At 36.3% G+C, this 18,450-nt stretch overlaps 1 protein-coding gene across 18 annotated transcripts in view; it reads right to left on the bottom strand.

Moving 5' to 3' along the window:
• Positions 1-18,450, bottom strand: part of ABI3BP (ABI family member 3 binding protein) — a 180,318-nt gene that overhangs the window by 32,884 nt on the left and 128,984 nt on the right. For 13 of the 18 annotated variants that reach the window (XM_067301112.1, XM_067301139.1, XM_067301157.1 and 10 more), the window contains 9 exons: positions 18,054-18,128; positions 17,465-17,539; positions 15,716-15,790; positions 15,160-15,234; positions 13,922-13,987; positions 13,579-13,659; positions 7,032-7,127; positions 3,489-3,599; positions 431-559 (listed from right to left, as the gene is read on the bottom strand). In XM_067301112.1, the coding sequence (XP_067157213.1) occupies positions 431-559; positions 3,489-3,599; positions 7,032-7,127; positions 13,579-13,659; positions 13,922-13,987; positions 15,160-15,234; positions 15,716-15,790; positions 17,465-17,539; positions 18,054-18,128 (783 nt within the window). The remainder of the gene's footprint in view (positions 1-430; positions 560-3,488; positions 3,600-7,031; positions 7,128-13,578; positions 13,660-13,921; positions 13,988-15,159; positions 15,235-15,715; positions 15,791-17,464; positions 17,540-18,053; positions 18,129-18,450) is intronic. The other 5 variants (XM_067301251.1, XM_067301129.1, XM_067301187.1 and 2 more) reach the window with 4 other exon arrangements.

Below are 18,450 nucleotides of genomic sequence, written 5' to 3'. Positions count from 1 at the left end.
TACTGAGCACTGACAGTGACTGTCAAGTAATAATTTGACTTGAAATTATGTCCTATGCAAAATGAAATGTTTAGGAAAGGAAGTCCCTTATGTGCTACCTTCACTGATTTAAAGTAGCCACTGAATAGTACTGAAAGCCTGCTAAGCATATATTGATTTCTAGGAAGATGAAAGGGTCAATCATATAATCTTATTTACAAGATGTCTATCAGAAGACAACCAGAGGAATTCAGTCAGTTTAAAGAAGTCACAAAGTGTCACTGTGGGAAACCAGAATCACCCCAGACAGAGTTGTTCTTATATTCAATACAATTAAATTCAATAGTGCATTGATACAGTTTAGGGAAGACAAGCAAGAGAAAAAAAAGGAACTCCAGGAAACCTTAATGCTCATGTTAAAAAAAGAAAAAAACGTATGTAATATGCTCACCATAATAATCTGGAGTTGCAGAAGCTGTTGGTGTCTTATATGGTACTCCTTTCTTCACAAGTGTTGTTGGTCCAGCAGGTTTAGCTATAGTAGTGACAGGAGAAGGAGGAGCTTGTGGCAAGGCATTCACTATTTAAAAGAGTGAAACAACTTTTTGATTTTCTAACAGAACTCAGATTTCTGAAAGCTACTTCACGGGGCAAGTGGTACCATGAATTAAGGAGGAAAACATGTATTTTCATTTCATACATGGTGTTTCATCAATGCATATACAACAGTTTCCAGTTGGATTTAGGAAAGTTCCAATTTGTCCCTATTGCCTAAATTGCCTTCTCCTTCCTTCTAAGCAAGAAAATTCTTTGCTACTTGGAGATTCTCTTTGAAGGCCTCAGTCAGTTAGAACATGACCTGGCTATAAGGCAGGGAACCATCCTATACAGACTGGTGAAGGGACACAAATGACCAATGTAACATCCCTTCACAAAATATATGACAGAAGAGCTGAAGTCAGCAACTGAAACTTGGATTCTTCCACTCATATACAGCTAAGGTCCATTCATTTCCACTCTCAATACAGCATGCATATTAGCAAGGCTAGAGGAGGAATATAGATATTGATAAACACAGAGTTCTTAACTATGGTCTACATTAGCAGTTTAACCATCTTTGGAGTCTTTGGAACTTCCACTGAACAACTTTAGACACACTTCAAACAAACGTAAGAAAAATGCCAAAAAGTCCATCCATTTCAACGTTTATGATGCTACATGCCTCAATGGAAAAAGGTTTCTTTCTCAATTGATCTCTTTTGTAGTAAGCACCATTAGTTTTGGCAAAACTGATCGTTAGAGGCAACATTCTCTCCCTTAATTAAATATCTATTTAAAAAATGATTTTAGATTACATGACATTGTTTTTATTTGTCAGCTGGTATCAACTAGCAATGAAAACAAGTTTCTAAGAGATATGCAATCCATGGTAAAGGATATCTTGATTGTTTTCAAAATAGGTGTAGAAGACCAGAACTACACACACAAAATTTGAAGGTACTCCCAAGCAACCACTGCATGACTACTAAATCTCACCCCCCAGAAGTTGAAAACTACATAACATGGTCACCTTCCCTGTATAGATTACACACAAGAACATGGTGACTGAACAGGCAGAACTTTGATGAACTAGGTCAAAAGAAAAAACGGAAGGTAGGAATAAAAGTGGAAATTTATTAAGATTCTCCCTTGAGTCCAGTTTCACAAAGGCTTTAGAACTCAAGTCTTGTTTCCCTTTTTTTTTTTTCTCTCCATTCAGGAGACTTTTAAATGTCTGCTTATAAACCTTCCCATAATACTCATCTAGTGCATGAGTAAGAAAGATGCAAATAAGAAATTAATCATGGTGTTGATGAGAAAGAGAAATAGGACAAAATTTTATGAAAGGGAAATTTCAAGAAGAACATTGAGGCAAAATTTTCCTGTTAAGGCTGTGGAACAGCCTCTCCAGGGCATTAGTAGAAGCTCAATTATGATGTTTAAAACTAAGTTGGATAGAACACTAGGAAATACAGAAGGAAAATCTGCAACTGGTCCCACAAGGAAGGACCAGATCATCTAACCAATTTATTCCATCTTGAATATCTAGAAATGTATGGTAACTGCAGATTACCACATAAACTGGCCTCCAGTGTGTGGGAAAAAAAGGTGAAATTTCAAAACACTGGTAGATGAATTAGAGACTTAATGGAGAAAATTAGCATAGACTCCATTACAAGCAAAAGAAAATGTATCAGGTCAATTTTTGTTGTGTGCCACAGCTTAAGACTGAGCATGCCTTATACTTCTGCTATAGCTATTACTAAGGAAACACTACCGGCCAACAGCAAGCATGGTCACAACAATTCTATCTTGGCTCTGCTGTTGAGTAAATGTACAGCTTGTTTCAGCCAGCTTTGAGATTCTTGCTTCTGATCTGCTACACAGAATACTGAAGATTTATTTAGGTCCCAGCATAGCCAGCACAACTACTAGTCATGGGGATAAGCTTTCTCACAAGGATGTCTGCAGAAGTAGAGAGGGCCCAGCTTTTGCGTAGATAAGCAAAGGAGGGAGAGGACAAAAGGAGCTGTATTCTCTTGCAGGACCCAAACAGAAAGGCAGTCTTTGCTCTCAAGAGTATGCAGAAAAAATTTACAACTTCCTGCCTTAATAGCACCGAAAGCCCCCAATGAAACAAACCAAAAAAGGATACAAGAAATAAAGCAGAGCCAAGACCTTTATATTCCCAGTGGTCTACAGAGATTGATGTGGAAAGAGGAGTATCTCTCATGATGCTAAGCATAATGAGATGATAGTTTCTGACTATCTGGAATAATGGTAACCTATGGATTCTAATATGCAGACAAAACATACATAAGGATACCGAGTATTAGCTTCAAGATCAAATTCAAATAAAATCGGAAATGTGAAAGATTTGGTGTATTCTTTTACTGATACTGAGAAGCAGAAACATTGTAGCACGTTAATGAAGCTAAACTGCTCTTTCCACATGCTCAGCTCACTCTACCTCACAGTGCAGTTAGTCTTCTGGATGTTATTAACTCAAGTTATTTGCAGTGGTTAATGGATGTGCCATATATATGGAACAGAATTCCCTTAAGAAATACCCACAGTTCCTTACGAGCTGCGGGTCTGTATTGAAGCATGATATTGGATATCTCCCATCTGACGCGCACACATGAAGTAAAATGCAAATTCTATTAGTACACATGAAATGTTCTTAAGGTAGACCTTCTTAAAGGAAACCTTGTTGTGACTTGCATTACATTATTTTGCTTTCATCTACCCTACTAGGGATGATTTTGACATAATCAGGTTAAGAAAACAAAAGAAAAACAGAATTTGTGAACGAAGAACAAAAGACATAAGGCATGTACATTCCAGAAATCAGCTTTTGCAGAGATCACATTTGGTTCAAGAATCTACACAACAAAATTCTCCTGTGCACAGCTAAGCAGTTCAGTATCATACAACATAACGTATGTATGCTGAAAAGGCCGAGATACCTGGACTCCCTGGTTTACCAGTCACTGTGTTTGGAGGCAGAGGTTTTCTTCGCATTTGCGTGGGCTTGACAGGAGGTACAGGAGGACGGTGAGGGCCAGGTGATGTAGTTACTGAATGAAATCACAAAACAGTGCTGTTAATTATTTAACCTCAAATGACATAAAAGCAGAAACCCACTACAAGCTATACTTCAACTTCTCAAACAATGTTTCATGTCTGATTTAATAACAGAAGTAGAGAGGTGAAGTAAGAACCTGAAAGGAGTTGTATTTTTTGCCTTAAGTTCTTCAGGAAATGTGTGCCATTGAGCTTTAAATCAACCTTACATTGAAAAAATGTAGCTTCTTTGGGATGTCTTACAAGGGCTGATTTTTGTCAACAGTAATTTTTTGACAGCCAAACGGGATACTTCTTCCCGCGATAAACAACACCTCAGTGTATTTGGAAACCTTTTCAGTTTCCTACTCACAAAATGCATGATTTTTTTGTGCTTTCTAACTGAAGAAAACTGTCACCCTCAGCTTGAAGCAAAAGACAAAGGGAAATTACAGTTAGGGATATGTTATCCTATACCATTCAAAAGCGAAAAACAAGTCACTGTCAGTTCATGTGCTGACATGGCTAGAAACAGTTATTGTGCAGAAACTCCTCAAGCAACTGGCCAGGCTCTTTTAATCCACAGCTCCAGCTAACATCTATTAAACTTTATCTGGTAAGGTCATTTGACAGTGAAGTCTGAAAGGGGAGGCTGTCAGTTAATTCATACTTACAGAACCTTTTCCTTTACTTTCCAGGCAATTACAAAGGATCACATTATGCCAAGGAAATGCAAAGGAAAGGATTTTTCTTCCACTATTCACCTTTGCACATCTCTACTTTGAAAAAAATAGGAGATATATATATAACATGTTTATATAACAAAAGACTGTTTGTACTTAACAGGAAGAAGTCTTCAAAGGTAATACAATTCTTACAATTCTGCAAGTGTCAACAAATCTGCAAGTTGCCTGATATTGACTTACCAGCTACACAGAGTACTTCAGATCCTATTTATCAGACCCTAATTTACACTACAAATAGAGTGACTGTGGGCAAGAAGGGAGCAGAACCAAAGATTCATTTGGGAAAACCTTTTCAGAAATACTTACAACATATTAGCAGGAACATCTCCATCTTTCTCTGTTCCTCTTTCCTTTTGGACTTATGCAGTCATTTATAAAACACAATGGGTTTATCCCCCAAATCAAGAGAGGAAACAATTGTTTATCTACTTCAGGAAGATTCAACAGTTTTGAAAATAGCATTTTTAAGTTTTATATTAATTTTTAATCCCCAGATGCAGATGATTAAAGAAAAAAAAAAGGCTTAAAGACCTGAAAAAGGATCAAAATTTTTGTAGTTGTAAGTCATTATATCCTAGATTTTACTATACAGTACCATCTATGATTAATACATTCTCTCCCCCCAACCCATATTTAGGGAATGGAATTGTCTGAGCTATTTATGGGGTAAAATGTGTAAGCTCTGACTTGTCAGTGGTTTCTACTGTACCTTCTGAACAATACAACCACAATAATACATGCAAGCCAAAATATCACATTCAGTGGATTGTGGCACAGTTGGAACTACTGTACTGCACTCTGGAAAAAAAAGAATCCCTGCCCTTCTCTTCTACTGCTTCTGCAATAGTTTGGGAGATGGTCTATGATTATACCAAATCTAATTAACCATGTGTAGAGATGGAATTTGTAAGCTAAAGAATTTAGGGATTTTGTGATAGTCTAGTTTCTTACCAGGACAGCTGCATGGCAAACTTCTAGGATTTATTTACTTTCAGTCGTTCTTTGTGGACAGGGAATATATTTCCTTGACTCTGCCACACTGTACAAAAAAGGATGGTGCACAGCCACTTGGATTAGACTCCTAACATGTCAAGGTTAATTCCTCTGTGCTCTAACATATCTTTTTCATATCTCATAAAAGGCATAAATGCCACAGCATTTCAGGCAACACACTTTTAAAGTTTAGAAAACTCAGTAAATGTATTTAAAAACAAAGTCAAGTACCTTATGGCAATGTCTGATCAATTCTGAATTTTGATATGGATATTAAGGCCTCATGAAGAGAGCTGAGATTATAAAACTATACGAGAAAATTAGGAAATAGTAGCAGCTAATTTCACAAGCATACCCAACTGTCTGTTATGACTAGAGTCCAAGCTATTGGCTTATTTCAAAGCTCTAAAAGCTTAACTTTAAACATCTAGTGTCATATGATGAGTGAGAGCAGATGTAGATGTTCCTTGAAATTCATGTGCATAAAAATTTTTCCAAACTCTGCAAATCACAGGCTGGATTTACTTAAGTACACACCACTGTCTGACATCCAGTAACAAAAAAAACCAGAGCCATCCTTGACTTCAATTTACAGTCTGGATCCAGCTACTACTAATAGTATATCACACCAGACTTAATCTTTGCTAAGTACAATCTTAAGATTTATTAAGCTTTGAAAGATGAAACATCAGAACTCAGCTGTCAACCTAGGCTGTTGTCTTTGTGCTGATAAGTTAGAAAATTCAGTAGCGATTAGGAACAAATGGCAGTTTATAACTCAGTAAGAGGCCTATCTTTGTAAGTGTGCTTTTAAGTCTAATAACATATTTTCAAAGGTAAACCTAACTAAAACAGCAGCTGCAGCAGAAAAATAAATTCAAGGGCAAAATCAAAAAGACGTTATTTTTTTTTAGTCTTTTTAAATGCCAGTAAAAAGTGCAGCTAAAAACAAGCTCTGGTCTTGGTTATGCTAATGAAGCAAAGAATTTCTCTACATGTAAAGGTGTGTGCATGTTTCTATGTATGTTTGTGTATGTATGTACACACTGGTATGCAAACATACACTATATACTACAAGTCTTCAGTTGAAACAGAATTTCTTAGAAGATAACTAGAAAACAGTTAGTGAAACAGAAAAAGCCTATTCTTGGAGGCTTATTTGGGAGGTTGTTCTTCAGTACAAGCATTTTGATTGTGTTGAAAATACGACTGTAAGACTTGCAAGAACCATAAAACTCAAAAGCCTGCTATGGCACATGAAGACAAACCATAATTTTATACACACCAACTTGTTATTTCACCCAATCCTAACATTCTTATTTTCCTAACAATCCTAACAATTCAACAAGTCAATCTTATAAGCAGGAGGACAATTTAGTTATGTATTCTTCCCTTGCTATCTAGAAACTGCAAGTGTGAAAAAATCAGTGCTTACAGTAATGTGGCTGTTTGCCCATGAGAACACAACAAATACTGGTGGTGGTAATTTTTAGTCACTACTATATGCTGCATATGAACCACTGACCACGAAATACTCCAATTTTTATCTTTTTTAGTAGCACATTGAAGTGAGGAGAATGTGTACGGATGAGGATGCCATGAATTATTTCATTTTCTTCAGTGGAGGTGTCTTCACGTAGAAAAGGCAATGCTTTTATTTTCCATAACTATTAAGAATTGTCATATTGTCTTCTTTATTAACCTTACCAGAAAATGTCTTTTCCCACGTATCACCATATTCCATAGGTTTTTCTACATCCATGCCAATCAGTTTGACAATATCCTCAGGTGTATATACATCATCTGTGAAATTAAAGGGAAGTAAATAAATATCTACATGGTAGGAACAAGTAACGAAATACTTCTGTACAGTTGATATTCAAATTCCAGGTAGCATTAAGTGCAAACTCATGTATATGGCCATCTATACTTTTATTGAAGTCCTAGCTATATCTATTACCTTCCTGTTCCAATAAGAAGAAAATGGTCTAAAGAGTCTGCACTTTAATTTTAAACATTCCTTGGAAAAGGTATGTTTAGAAAGGGAAAATGAACAGGATTAAGAGATAACAGATAAGTGAGATCAAGATTGTTTGTGGGAAGGTAAATACAGAGAATGATTTATTTTTTCAGTGCACAGAATAAAGTCCCTGTTGATTCTTGTAAAGGACTAAGTTCTTCTTTCCCCACAAAATAAGATCGTTGGTTATCCTCAATATTGAATGGCTAAAGCAATTCTGAAGCAAACATATACCATATATGGAGTAGTGGAGACAAAGTGTGGAAAAAAATTTAGTTTGTATATAAAGGAATGTCCTACTTAAAAGTAATATAAACACATTACCCCCCCCCCCCCCCCAGAGTACATGGCATTAAAAAGATCAACACAACTATTCCTGGTCAAGAACAACTGTTTCACATACTGACATTTATAGGACGGCCAAACTGTTAAATTAATATGCCTTTCCCATACAAATAAGTATACTTACTTTATAAAAATGCTATATATGGTAGACTGAGAAGATGCATTGTGATTCCATCATGTTTGTGGAAAATTAACCCTTGCTCTAACTCTATTCAGTTCACTACTTCAAAAAACAGCTCATCACAACAGACTCCTGTTTCACTCTTTGCAAATTTACTGTTTTGGGGGAAAGGGACAGACTATCCAGTCAGAATACCGAATAGCTAATCTTCATGACATGAAAAATAACCCAGAAAATTGCTATATTAATTTTAAAAAACTCTGAGGATCAAATTAATGATCAAATTTCAAGCCTGTTCCAAGCTGATCTAAACGTTTCAACCAAAGATTTCATAGATTTTGTAACCTAGTGCTCATCTTGTTTTGAGATTACACTAGTATTTCAACAGCATAAAGCAGATGATTATTTTTCAATTATTTTAATATTTGGCCATTCTTACTACGAATATGTTAGGAATCCAGTGGCACTATACTCAACAGGAGACTGGGCTGAAACTCTGCACTCTCTAAAATATGATCAAGTCTGAGTACCTTTATTCTCACGGAGAAAAATAACAGTATAGAAACATTTACTTATTTGCTAAAGATTAGCATAATAATACTTGTTATAAGCTGGGAACAGGACACAGGTCCCTTGGTCCCCACAACCAAGATTTCCAAATGCATCTTTTCCAAATGCATGGTTTTGATATAACTGCAATTTGTCTCCAGACATTTAAAGTGCTTAAGTAGATCTTCAGGTATGGAAAACACCAGAGTGCTAATCAGTCTCACATGAATGGTGTTCAAGGAAGAAGATGCATGAGATGATCAGCATCAGTTTTAATAAGAAAACTAATCTTGTACATCGTAGGTCATACCTGAAGTATATTTAGTTTCTTGATTTCATTCCACAATACATACATCAACAAAATACAGCAGCACACTGGCTAAATCACACAAAAATCTATTACAAGTCTAATTTAGTTTTGCATCTTACAATGTCTAGAGAAAAGCCTGTCTCTATCTTGCTCCTTACGATCTAGTTTAGAATCGTAATCTTTTCTGAGTTATATCAGCCAACAATGAACAAAATGTTGTATACATTCCAGACAGGAAAACTAATCTTTTGCAGAAACTTGCACTACCATTAGTGAAGTAGTAGTGAAAACAAAGTCTAAGTTTCAAGGATAAAGCTGATCAAGCCACAACACTTGCCTGTTGACAAAATCTCCTCTCTGAATGATTCCATGCACTTTAAAGCCACATAAAAGTTTGCTTGTGTTTACACACAAGGTATCTGCACTATTAAACAGCTTGCTCTGTTTATCATAGCATTTGCTTAATGCTTACTAATGTAACTGGTTTATTATAAGCATTTCAGCTTATCATGTTCATCCAAATTTTTAATAGAACTAAGAATAGATGTATTACTTGCATGTGTGTTTATGTTTTCCTTTACTTTCATCTTTTTTCCTGGAAATATTCATGGGATCTGGAACACCTTAAAACTAACCACTGCACCCTTAAAAGCAAGAATACCATTAAAGGGTCAGATCATTTTCAGGGAAGAATTGGAAAAGGCACCCATGATAAGAAATTGAAATACCTCAATACTTGAGTTCCTCCAGAACTTGGTTATACATCCACAGTTTTAAAATTAAAAAGAATGCAGAATATAAAGTTGAGGTCTGTTATGCAGCAAACCAACTATCTGACTCGCAGGGGAAATGGAAATGTTGCTGAATAGCATATCATCTGGAAGTTTAGCAGACCAGGAACAGTTTTTAAATGGTTAAGATTAAATCAAATATTCATTGGGTCTGATAACATAAACAATGTATACTAAGACAAATAAGAAAAGCCATCCGATTAAAACGAAATTCTAGAAAATATGGCCTAAAACATGACAGAAAACAAAAAGTTAGTCAAAAGGATGCAGCCCCTACCCTTTCTCACAGTCAAGTTTACCACCTGGCACTTCAGCTAACAGCACACTATCCAGGAGACCGAAAAGCCTGCCAGGAAACCAGCCACAAACCCGTGTGCTGCTGCTGGAAAAAACAAATTCCACAGCTTATCATCTGGGTCCTGCAGCCGCCAAGCACACTCTGCATGGGGTGAAATATCTTTGCACTGAGGCTAATGAGCGCAATGAGGAAGAAGAACTGGAGCATATTCAACATCACTGCTGCACAGCAAGGAAGTAGAAAAACCAAACTGGTCTTAAAATGACAGAGTAGCCATGGCTCATCAGTAAAAGTACTCTTCTTCAGAGAGAGAAAAAATGATGTAACGTCTAAAGGAAAGCCTGAAAACACAGTTCCTTACAGTCCAGTTAAGGATTCTGATCAGCTTAGAGATCTGGCAGCTAAGCACAGAAAATAATGTACTATTTTCAAAATGGAATAAATAAACTACCTGCCCCCCCCCCCCCAATTTTCCTGGTATCTTAAAATTTTATAATTTCTCTAAGATACTATCTAGTGGAAAACAAATGCTTTCGCCTTTCCTCAGCTGGTAACATTTAGGGCTCCGGGTTAGTGGAATTCTCCTCTTTTCTAAGTCTCTTCTGTAGACTCGGGGATTCTATTTGCCATATGTAATTGCACATTGCTTGGAAGGGATAGATAAGATTTTGCTACACTTGATTACCTGAAGCCTCTGTTATACAAACTGGTTTATGTGAGCATTGGCAGCCTTGTGGACACAGACATTATATTTGCCACAATATTGTGATGTTCTTGCACTACACGAAGACTCGGGATTGCACTTACTGATCATCAAGGAAAGAATGCAGTGCAGACCTGAGGGAGATTGCTAAAAGCTGCGGTCTTCTCTCATCATGTCATGAATGTATAAAACTTGCGATTTCAGTACACTTCTGAGAAGAAAGTTGCAGACTCATAGAAAGGTATCAGGAAGTGAATCTACAAGTTCCTTTATCAGCAGTGTTAAGAAAGTACAAAGAAACGGACAGTAAACAATGAATGCCAGCTCTTCTTTAGGACTCTGGACTCCAGGTTTAACTTAAACGGCTCACTTGGCAGGATGCAAAATCTAGGTAACAGATGTCTTTGGGACATTTCTTTAAACTGGAGAAAAAAAGGCTTACATAACAGAGCAATGGAAAATATTGCCAGAAGTATCATTTCCAGAAGACTCCTAAAAGAAGGAACCTGCTCACCTGGGATTACACACAGCATGCAGAGCACGGCAATAGCTGCCTTATGACAATTTTGTGACACAACAGCTCCAATAATGAAGCTTCAGTTCTAGCTGGCAACTGGCACTAGTACAAACACATGGAAATAATGACTCCTGGGCACTCCAACTTGCACAGTTGAAATGAGATTGCTTAAACAGTACTTCAGCAGTCACCTACAACAGCATTAAGCACAATAAACTACATTTAAAGCAATTTAAATGTCTATTATTATATTTATACCGCTGATTTAGTTAGCATATGTTCTTTCTTTTTTAAAATCTAAAACTGCCAAGATACTGCTGAATGTGAGAACAGAAACACATTGTATCGTGTCTGACACAATTGTGTATGCATGCGCAGTTTCACAGTGTGAATTCAAAAGTTACCTGTTGCTAGAGACCAGTATAGATATTAGTCATTCATTACCCATTTCAGTAATCAGATATTAAAAAGCTCACTTATAAGCAGACTGCCAACACAAGTGAATAACAAAATCTCCTCACCCACTACTACAGCCATTGAACATTTAATACTGTAACTCTCTCTGATGTCCTGGAAATGGATGGGCTCATTTGATTTCCCAGAAGGACTAGGAAGGTCAAAGAGCGCTACGTCCAATGAAGACATCCACCTCTATGTAATACAGAAGAGCATGTCATGCTCTAAACAGACTATTTTTAGTCAAATTTAAATATACAAGAATCTTCTCTTCGCAGGTCTTGCTGTTAAAATTAAAATATGGTGGGCTTTTCAAAATTATCTGCAGGAATTAGTAGCCCAAATCATAAAGTCAACAATGGGTATCAAATTACCAAAGCTACTTTGGAAATCCTAATCTATGGAAACACTGCATAGCTAAAATAAATAAATAAATAAATGTGTAGAGTAGATGATACTGTACTCAGGTTATCCTAACCTGGCTAGCACACATTAAAGTAGCAGTTACTGCTAGCACTGTTGGTAGTAGCAGGTGAAGAGCCAAAAGCTTAATTTGCATATGGTTATTATTTTAAACTTGCATTATTGATGAAGAATTACAAATTCTGTATTTGATAAATTCATAGTTGTATAAAAAATCAGTATTTATATTGACATAATAAATGAATGCTGTATAAAATTAAAATGTGGATACCGTCTTTATTATGAATTAGCACTGACATTATTATTTTGATTGCTTGGAAGAATCAAGTAAAATTGAAAAAGGATAAGTGATCTTTTTCACTCAAGCAAAACAGTACTTTGAATAAATCTTTGCAGTTAGGGATATATGGTAACTGCACAAGTGTGTAAAATGTGTAAATTAAGATTACAGTTCTCACCCCTTCTGACATTCATCAACTGAGAACCTTCTCACTGCAGAAAGTATCCAAGCATCTGATAGTCACCATATGAGTAGGTCCCACATGAACACAGCACCCGCACAACTGGCAAGACACCTGGCTTCAAGGCTTTCTCAGCACGCCTTCTGACTTGGACTTAAACAATAATTCAGTAATTATGTTCAAAAATTTTTTTCAGCATATTATTGTGGACTTACCATCTGAAAAACATCCGTGCATAGCAGTCACATAATAATCTGCAAGTTTACAGTGACTGAATGTCAGTATCATCACTTTACAACAACAAACAAAAAGCTATGCACCAGCTTTTCAAATAGAAGCAGAGCTGACAGTGTTTGAAACTGGAATTATTTACCGTAGACCCAAAATAAAGTGCTGGTAATAGGGTTGAGGAAATCTATCCTGTTTATTCACCTGACCATGCATTTATATATACATAGTTTTTCTGTCAATACTGATTTGTGTTCACTGCAGATATTAGATAAAACTTTACAGAGTATCAATTCAAACGTGAGGAAGTTAGGTGGGTCTAGTCAGCATTAGTTTAGATTCTGTTCATGTTTTATTTCAGAAGCAATCATAATCAAAAACCCATCATGGTGTTAGTAATCAACACTAGAATCACGGCGCTTGCTTGCGAACCTGGTACGGTACAGTTACTGACCAGGCATGGCTCTGCCATGAAGCCCAATGAATACGTTTTACTGTTCTGTGATACTAACAACAGGGCTAACTCTCTAAAACTGATTTGATTTCTTCTGCATCCATACACAACCTAGTACAATGGTAGCATCAATCCTCTCTTAGGCCCTCAGCAGTCAGAAAAACATTAGATACACAGAGTATCATGGCCTAAAGAGTATCACAGCATGTTGTATACATAGGAGCAGTTCTGGCAAAAGCATTCCATTTTTTGTGACACAAAATTTTACACAGAGCAGTATAATGTTTGTTTTTCAGAACACTCCCTGCATAATTAAAAAAGCTCTGCTTCCCACTAGCAGCTAATCAGCTTAATCTGAAGCCATACCAACTATAAACACATGGTTTATAAAATGAATTTTAACCAGGGTGGGCACACACTAAAGAAGTATATAGCATGACCAGTAACAGTAACTACATACAGTACCCTGAGCAATTAACTTCTATGGTCAAATACAATGAAATATATTGAAGAGCTTAAGGTGATCTGAGGAAGAAATATTCCTGCCTTTTCAGTGGTAAGTTAAAAAAACACCTCACCTCTACCTGTTGCTGGCGCAATCCATTTTGGCAGTCCAGGAGTTTTTGTTCTAGCTGGTGCTAGTGTGGTTCTACTAAGAGCTGCAAGGAAAAAAAAAAGTTATATATGCAGTACCAACAATTCTATGTTAGAGAAGAAAAAGTAAGTTATTCTGATGACACAAACAATTCTCTTTTTCCTAATTTGGAAAAGCTTTATCTGTAGACTGATTAATTGAAAGAAAAATAGAAAAATACCTTATTTTCCAGCAATACTTAAAAGTCCACTAAAAATAGGTGAAAATAAATAAATAGAAAAGTAAATTCACTTCTCCCCAACCCAAATTGAATAATCAATTATTACCAGGTCTGGTCTGTGATTTATCAGATGGCTTTGGTCTTGCAGAAGTGAGACGTGTTTTATGTGGTGCTGAAAGAAATAAACTTTAGTTTAAATACTATGCATAAAAGGAATATCAATAATGCAGTGTAATTTGCGACAAAAAAATAGGTCCATGCACCAATGCGAAACAGCAAAATGGACACATGAGAATTCTATGAGTTCTAATCCAAAATGCACGCTGAAAATGCTAGTTTCTTTAGTGGTCAGATGACTCCAATCATCATGCAGTCTGACCAGTTACATTCATGTTTAGGTTTAGGAAAAGGTAAAAAATATTTACAGCCAGTTACCCAACTGTATATGGATACAGAGTTAGCTCTGCAAGGTATCCATGGTCTTAAGACATTTAATTAGGGTCTGTAAAAACAAACAAACAAACAAAAGCCTCAAAATAAAACACCAAACTGAACCCCAAAAAATCAAGTAGTCAGATAAAAACATGAAACATTAAAATATTGCTGAGCAAACAACTGGAAGCATTCAATGCAGACACAGTACAAGCTGTCGAAATGTAGTGCCATCATCAAGGTTAAAATTAGAAGCCTTCAGCCTTTACCTAGTGTTGCCTTTGACTTGCCAAATAATTTTGATATTTTAGGTGTTGCAATACCTGTGTGAATCACATTGACAGCTGAAAATATTAAGAAGTAGTCACTGCCATCTCAAGCCAAGTTATGGGCTTCTAACTCAGCACTTCTTTCCATAAATACAACTAGTTATTTCATATTTGAAACTAATAACCATTCTAGCAATATCATACAATCCAGCAGAACTTCTAAAGAACAATTTCCCTGTCTGAAGTGTCAGAGAAAACACGTATGAGGGGAAAAATATATTACCTATTTTTGACATTTATATTTGGGAAAAGCTTTACAGATTTAGATTTAATATTTCAAAGAAAAAGGTGGAAGTCAGTTACATTTATCTTTTTAACACTATACATCTGAGAACCAAAACACACAGCACTAATCCTGTTTAAAAGCTTTGTAACATTTGTGAGGCAATACTGAGTTTGGTTTTCAGAGCAATGGAATATATAGAAACATTCCATGAGGGGGAAAATGATTTTTCATGTTATATATTTCAAATAATTGTTTTAAAGGTACCCATGAACAGACCATTCAACCATAAATTGTAGTGATTCTACTTCAGAGCTACAGACTCTCAATACAGTAAATGAAGAAAATCATACCAATTACCTGATTTCAACTGGGGAATTTCAGTCACTAGAGCACTTTTGGGCTTGGGTGAAGGCTGGTACGTTTCATTGGGAACTGAAAGTGAAGATATCACTGCTTATCAAATGCAAATGATTACTTTTAAGATATCAGACACCTTAGATAGACAAGAAATTCAAACTGTCTTTGTGCAGACCATATACAAAAAGGGTCAGTGCTAGAAATCTGGCGGAAAAACATGATACAGATAAGAGACTAGACTTCTCAAGACTGAGAAGATATACATCATTAGCAAGTCAGACAACAGAAGAAGAAAAGATGATCAGTTATTGCTTTTTTAGATGACTGCTCAGCCCTGCACGTGAAATATTTATTTCTAGAAAGAGTTACAAACAAAATGGCTGGAAAATTAGAAACAGCAACATTGTGTACATGCCCTGCAATGTGACTAATAAATGACAAGAGCTAAAGAAACACTTAAGGTCTTTCTGTTGATTAAAAGGTAACTACAGTCATATTGCAAAAGCAGAGGAAGAAAAGCTTTATGAAAAATAAGCTGACATAATATTTTCATTACCCAAAGTCACTTTGGACCCATCAACAACATGAACCGTTATAAGGTTAATTGATCCCAGGTGTGTCGTCCTTGGAGCTATGAGAAATAAAACACTGTTGTGTGAGAAGTGAAATTAAAGAAGTTGCATTTCATTAAGGATCTGTGTCCTTCGTTTCCTGAAATCCTATCTACACATCTGCTGAGACAACTTGCGCAGACACGAGACAGCCACGTGCTCTGGTTTGCCCGGCGCTCTGTTAGTGCCACCAGGCGCAAGGTGCAAGGGCTCCGCTGGGCCCCCCAGGCAGCCCAGAACAAACGCCTCGGGGCGGGGAGGGTTCCGACGGCCTCCTGCCTTCCCCAAACCGGGTGCGCTAATTCGCACTGCTCTCACAGTTTTCTGAAAGTTTGTAGGAACTTTTTTTTTTTTTTTTTTTTAATCTTTAAGGCATCCTTCCCTCACTCAAATCTGATTGAATTTAGCCAAAGATTTCCAAGTTAGTGCAGGAAACGGAGGGCTTAGCAGGCAGAGACACAGACCCTATGCCTCTTTTCCTTCAGAAATAAAGTCAAAATACAGAAGCTGGAAGGAAACCTACTTATCAGCATAGAATGGTGACTACACAGCACCATTTGTTTTAAACAACTTCCCTGACAAACAATAGTTTCTTATGCAAATGCATCATTATAATGACTTAACTTTTATAAGGAAAAGGAAAATCCTTTAAGTTCTGTTTTCTAAAATTCTTTGACTAAAACTAATTTTTATTTGAGCCAAAACTATTGCTCACTGCAATGACATGATTGGAAATAGCTCTAATTCAGCTAATTCTTCCATAACACCTAAAATCTAGTTTGGTTACTTATGGACGATCTTTCAAAATAATCCTTTAGAAAATAAATCTTTCTACTGGACTGTTCAGTTCAATTTTCATGGTAAAAATATATGTGCAGTTCTTTAAAGAACAGGGTCACTGCTTAAGTTCTTTCTGCTGTATAAAAAAGGGCTAGAAGTCTAAGGAAAAAAAAGGGAGGGGGGATGATAAAACTATTCATCAACCTATGGTACTTGCCTAAAAAATAAAATATAATTAGTTTGAAGTTTAAAGATTAGGAAGAATTCAGAGCTGCTTTTTATGATCATGATGTCATTCCTTCCCTAGTAATTTTTTTTGTTCTGCTGTAACCTTCTACCTAGTAATTTTTATGAAAATAGTTGTATGCCACCACAGTTCAGGCTGAGGGTGAAGTATCGTACATTCTTCATTATAACTATGCATACCTAGAATCTACTGTAGTTACTGCAAGAATCACTGATGGGAAGGAGATCCCTATACTCTTAGTATCTGACTTTTCCTGGACTAGGATTCCAAAACCTGAGTTTCAAGAGTATTTGAGAAGCTGAAGAAAATCCTATCCATTTATTTCAGACAATAAATTCCCCAAGAAGAAAAGAACTCAGTGAAGCTGGCTACAGCAATATACTTTTAATAAAAGTAAACAAATTCTTCATGTTTTTAATGGCTACTACCCACCAATTAAACAAGCAACTCTTAAAAACCCCCCAGCCATCTTAACTTCTGCACTCCATGGAGAGAACTGATGCAATTCTCAGGCATCCTCTCAATTTTGTTAATGTCTGTTGATCAGTGATACTAATTTCTCTCTAGATAACATTCGTAACACATGACCACAGTACTGAAAGACAGCAGAAAGTATTGCTAAGGCAGTGCCACAATAACACTTTTAAAGTTGCAAACTTTAAATTACCGGGTTTAGTCTGTGGTACTTCTGGCCCGACAGATGTTTTGGGTTTGGAAGGAATGAGCAGTGTTTCTTTTGGAGCTGAAAGAAAGGAGAAAGATTATTATTGTATTCTTCAGGACTCATAATCCAAAGCCATGTTTAGCCCAGAAAGTGCATGCCTCAAATGCCTGTAAAAAAAGACAATAACAATTCCATGGGTTTCTGGAACCTGAAAGAAAATAATTGTCCAAAACACAGGAAGTTCTAATACTGTGCCAAAGGATAAGCTGAGTTAGTGGCTACAACTCTTGTTCCTCTGAAGAACTTTAATGAAAAATTAGACCACTTAATTTGGTTGGAGAACTGAGAAATACAGGTTTCTGAATAGAGATGAGCTGTAGGCAATTTCTGCATAACTTCTAGGATAGAGCTGAGAGTCTTCTGTATTAGGAGACATGCATGTGTGTAAACAGAATGAAGGACAGTGGAATGATGCTACACAAAGTAACATGCCAGAGTATGTCTTCTAGAAACTTCATTTTCAATTGAAAATTGAAATTTTCATTGAAAAATGAAAAATACCTGCATCTGAACTTTAAGGAAACTTATTTACCCATTGTTGCCCTTGACTGCTCAGTGGTAGTAGAAGATTTTGTAATAAGTGGTTGTGGGGTTGTTTGAAGTATTGCTGTTAGGGAGAAAATGTGAAGCATCTTAGAACGTCAAACTGTAATGGAAACAAAGTAGCATTTGCACTACTTCTAAAACTTTCAAAATGTCTCAAACAAAAGAGAAGTAAAATATCTTAAAATCAATTGTTGGCAGAGATATAGCAGCTAGTATCTTTCTATTAACTTCTTTATATTCCTTTGAGAACAAAAATGGGAATAGACACAGGACAATATAACATTTTAAAACTATTTTGGTTTTATTATAGGTCACAATTTCAGTTGCTAGGTGTACAAGCACATTTCAACAAGCATTTTATTGGCAAGACAATGCACACATAG

Source organism: Apteryx mantelli, chromosome 1 (genome assembly GCF_036417845.1).
Source record: "Apteryx mantelli isolate bAptMan1 chromosome 1, bAptMan1.hap1, whole genome shotgun sequence".
Taxonomy (NCBI): domain Eukaryota; kingdom Metazoa; phylum Chordata; class Aves; order Apterygiformes; family Apterygidae; genus Apteryx; species Apteryx mantelli.
Note: the sequence above shows the minus strand (reverse complement) of the source record. Positions and strands in the feature narration are given on the sequence as shown.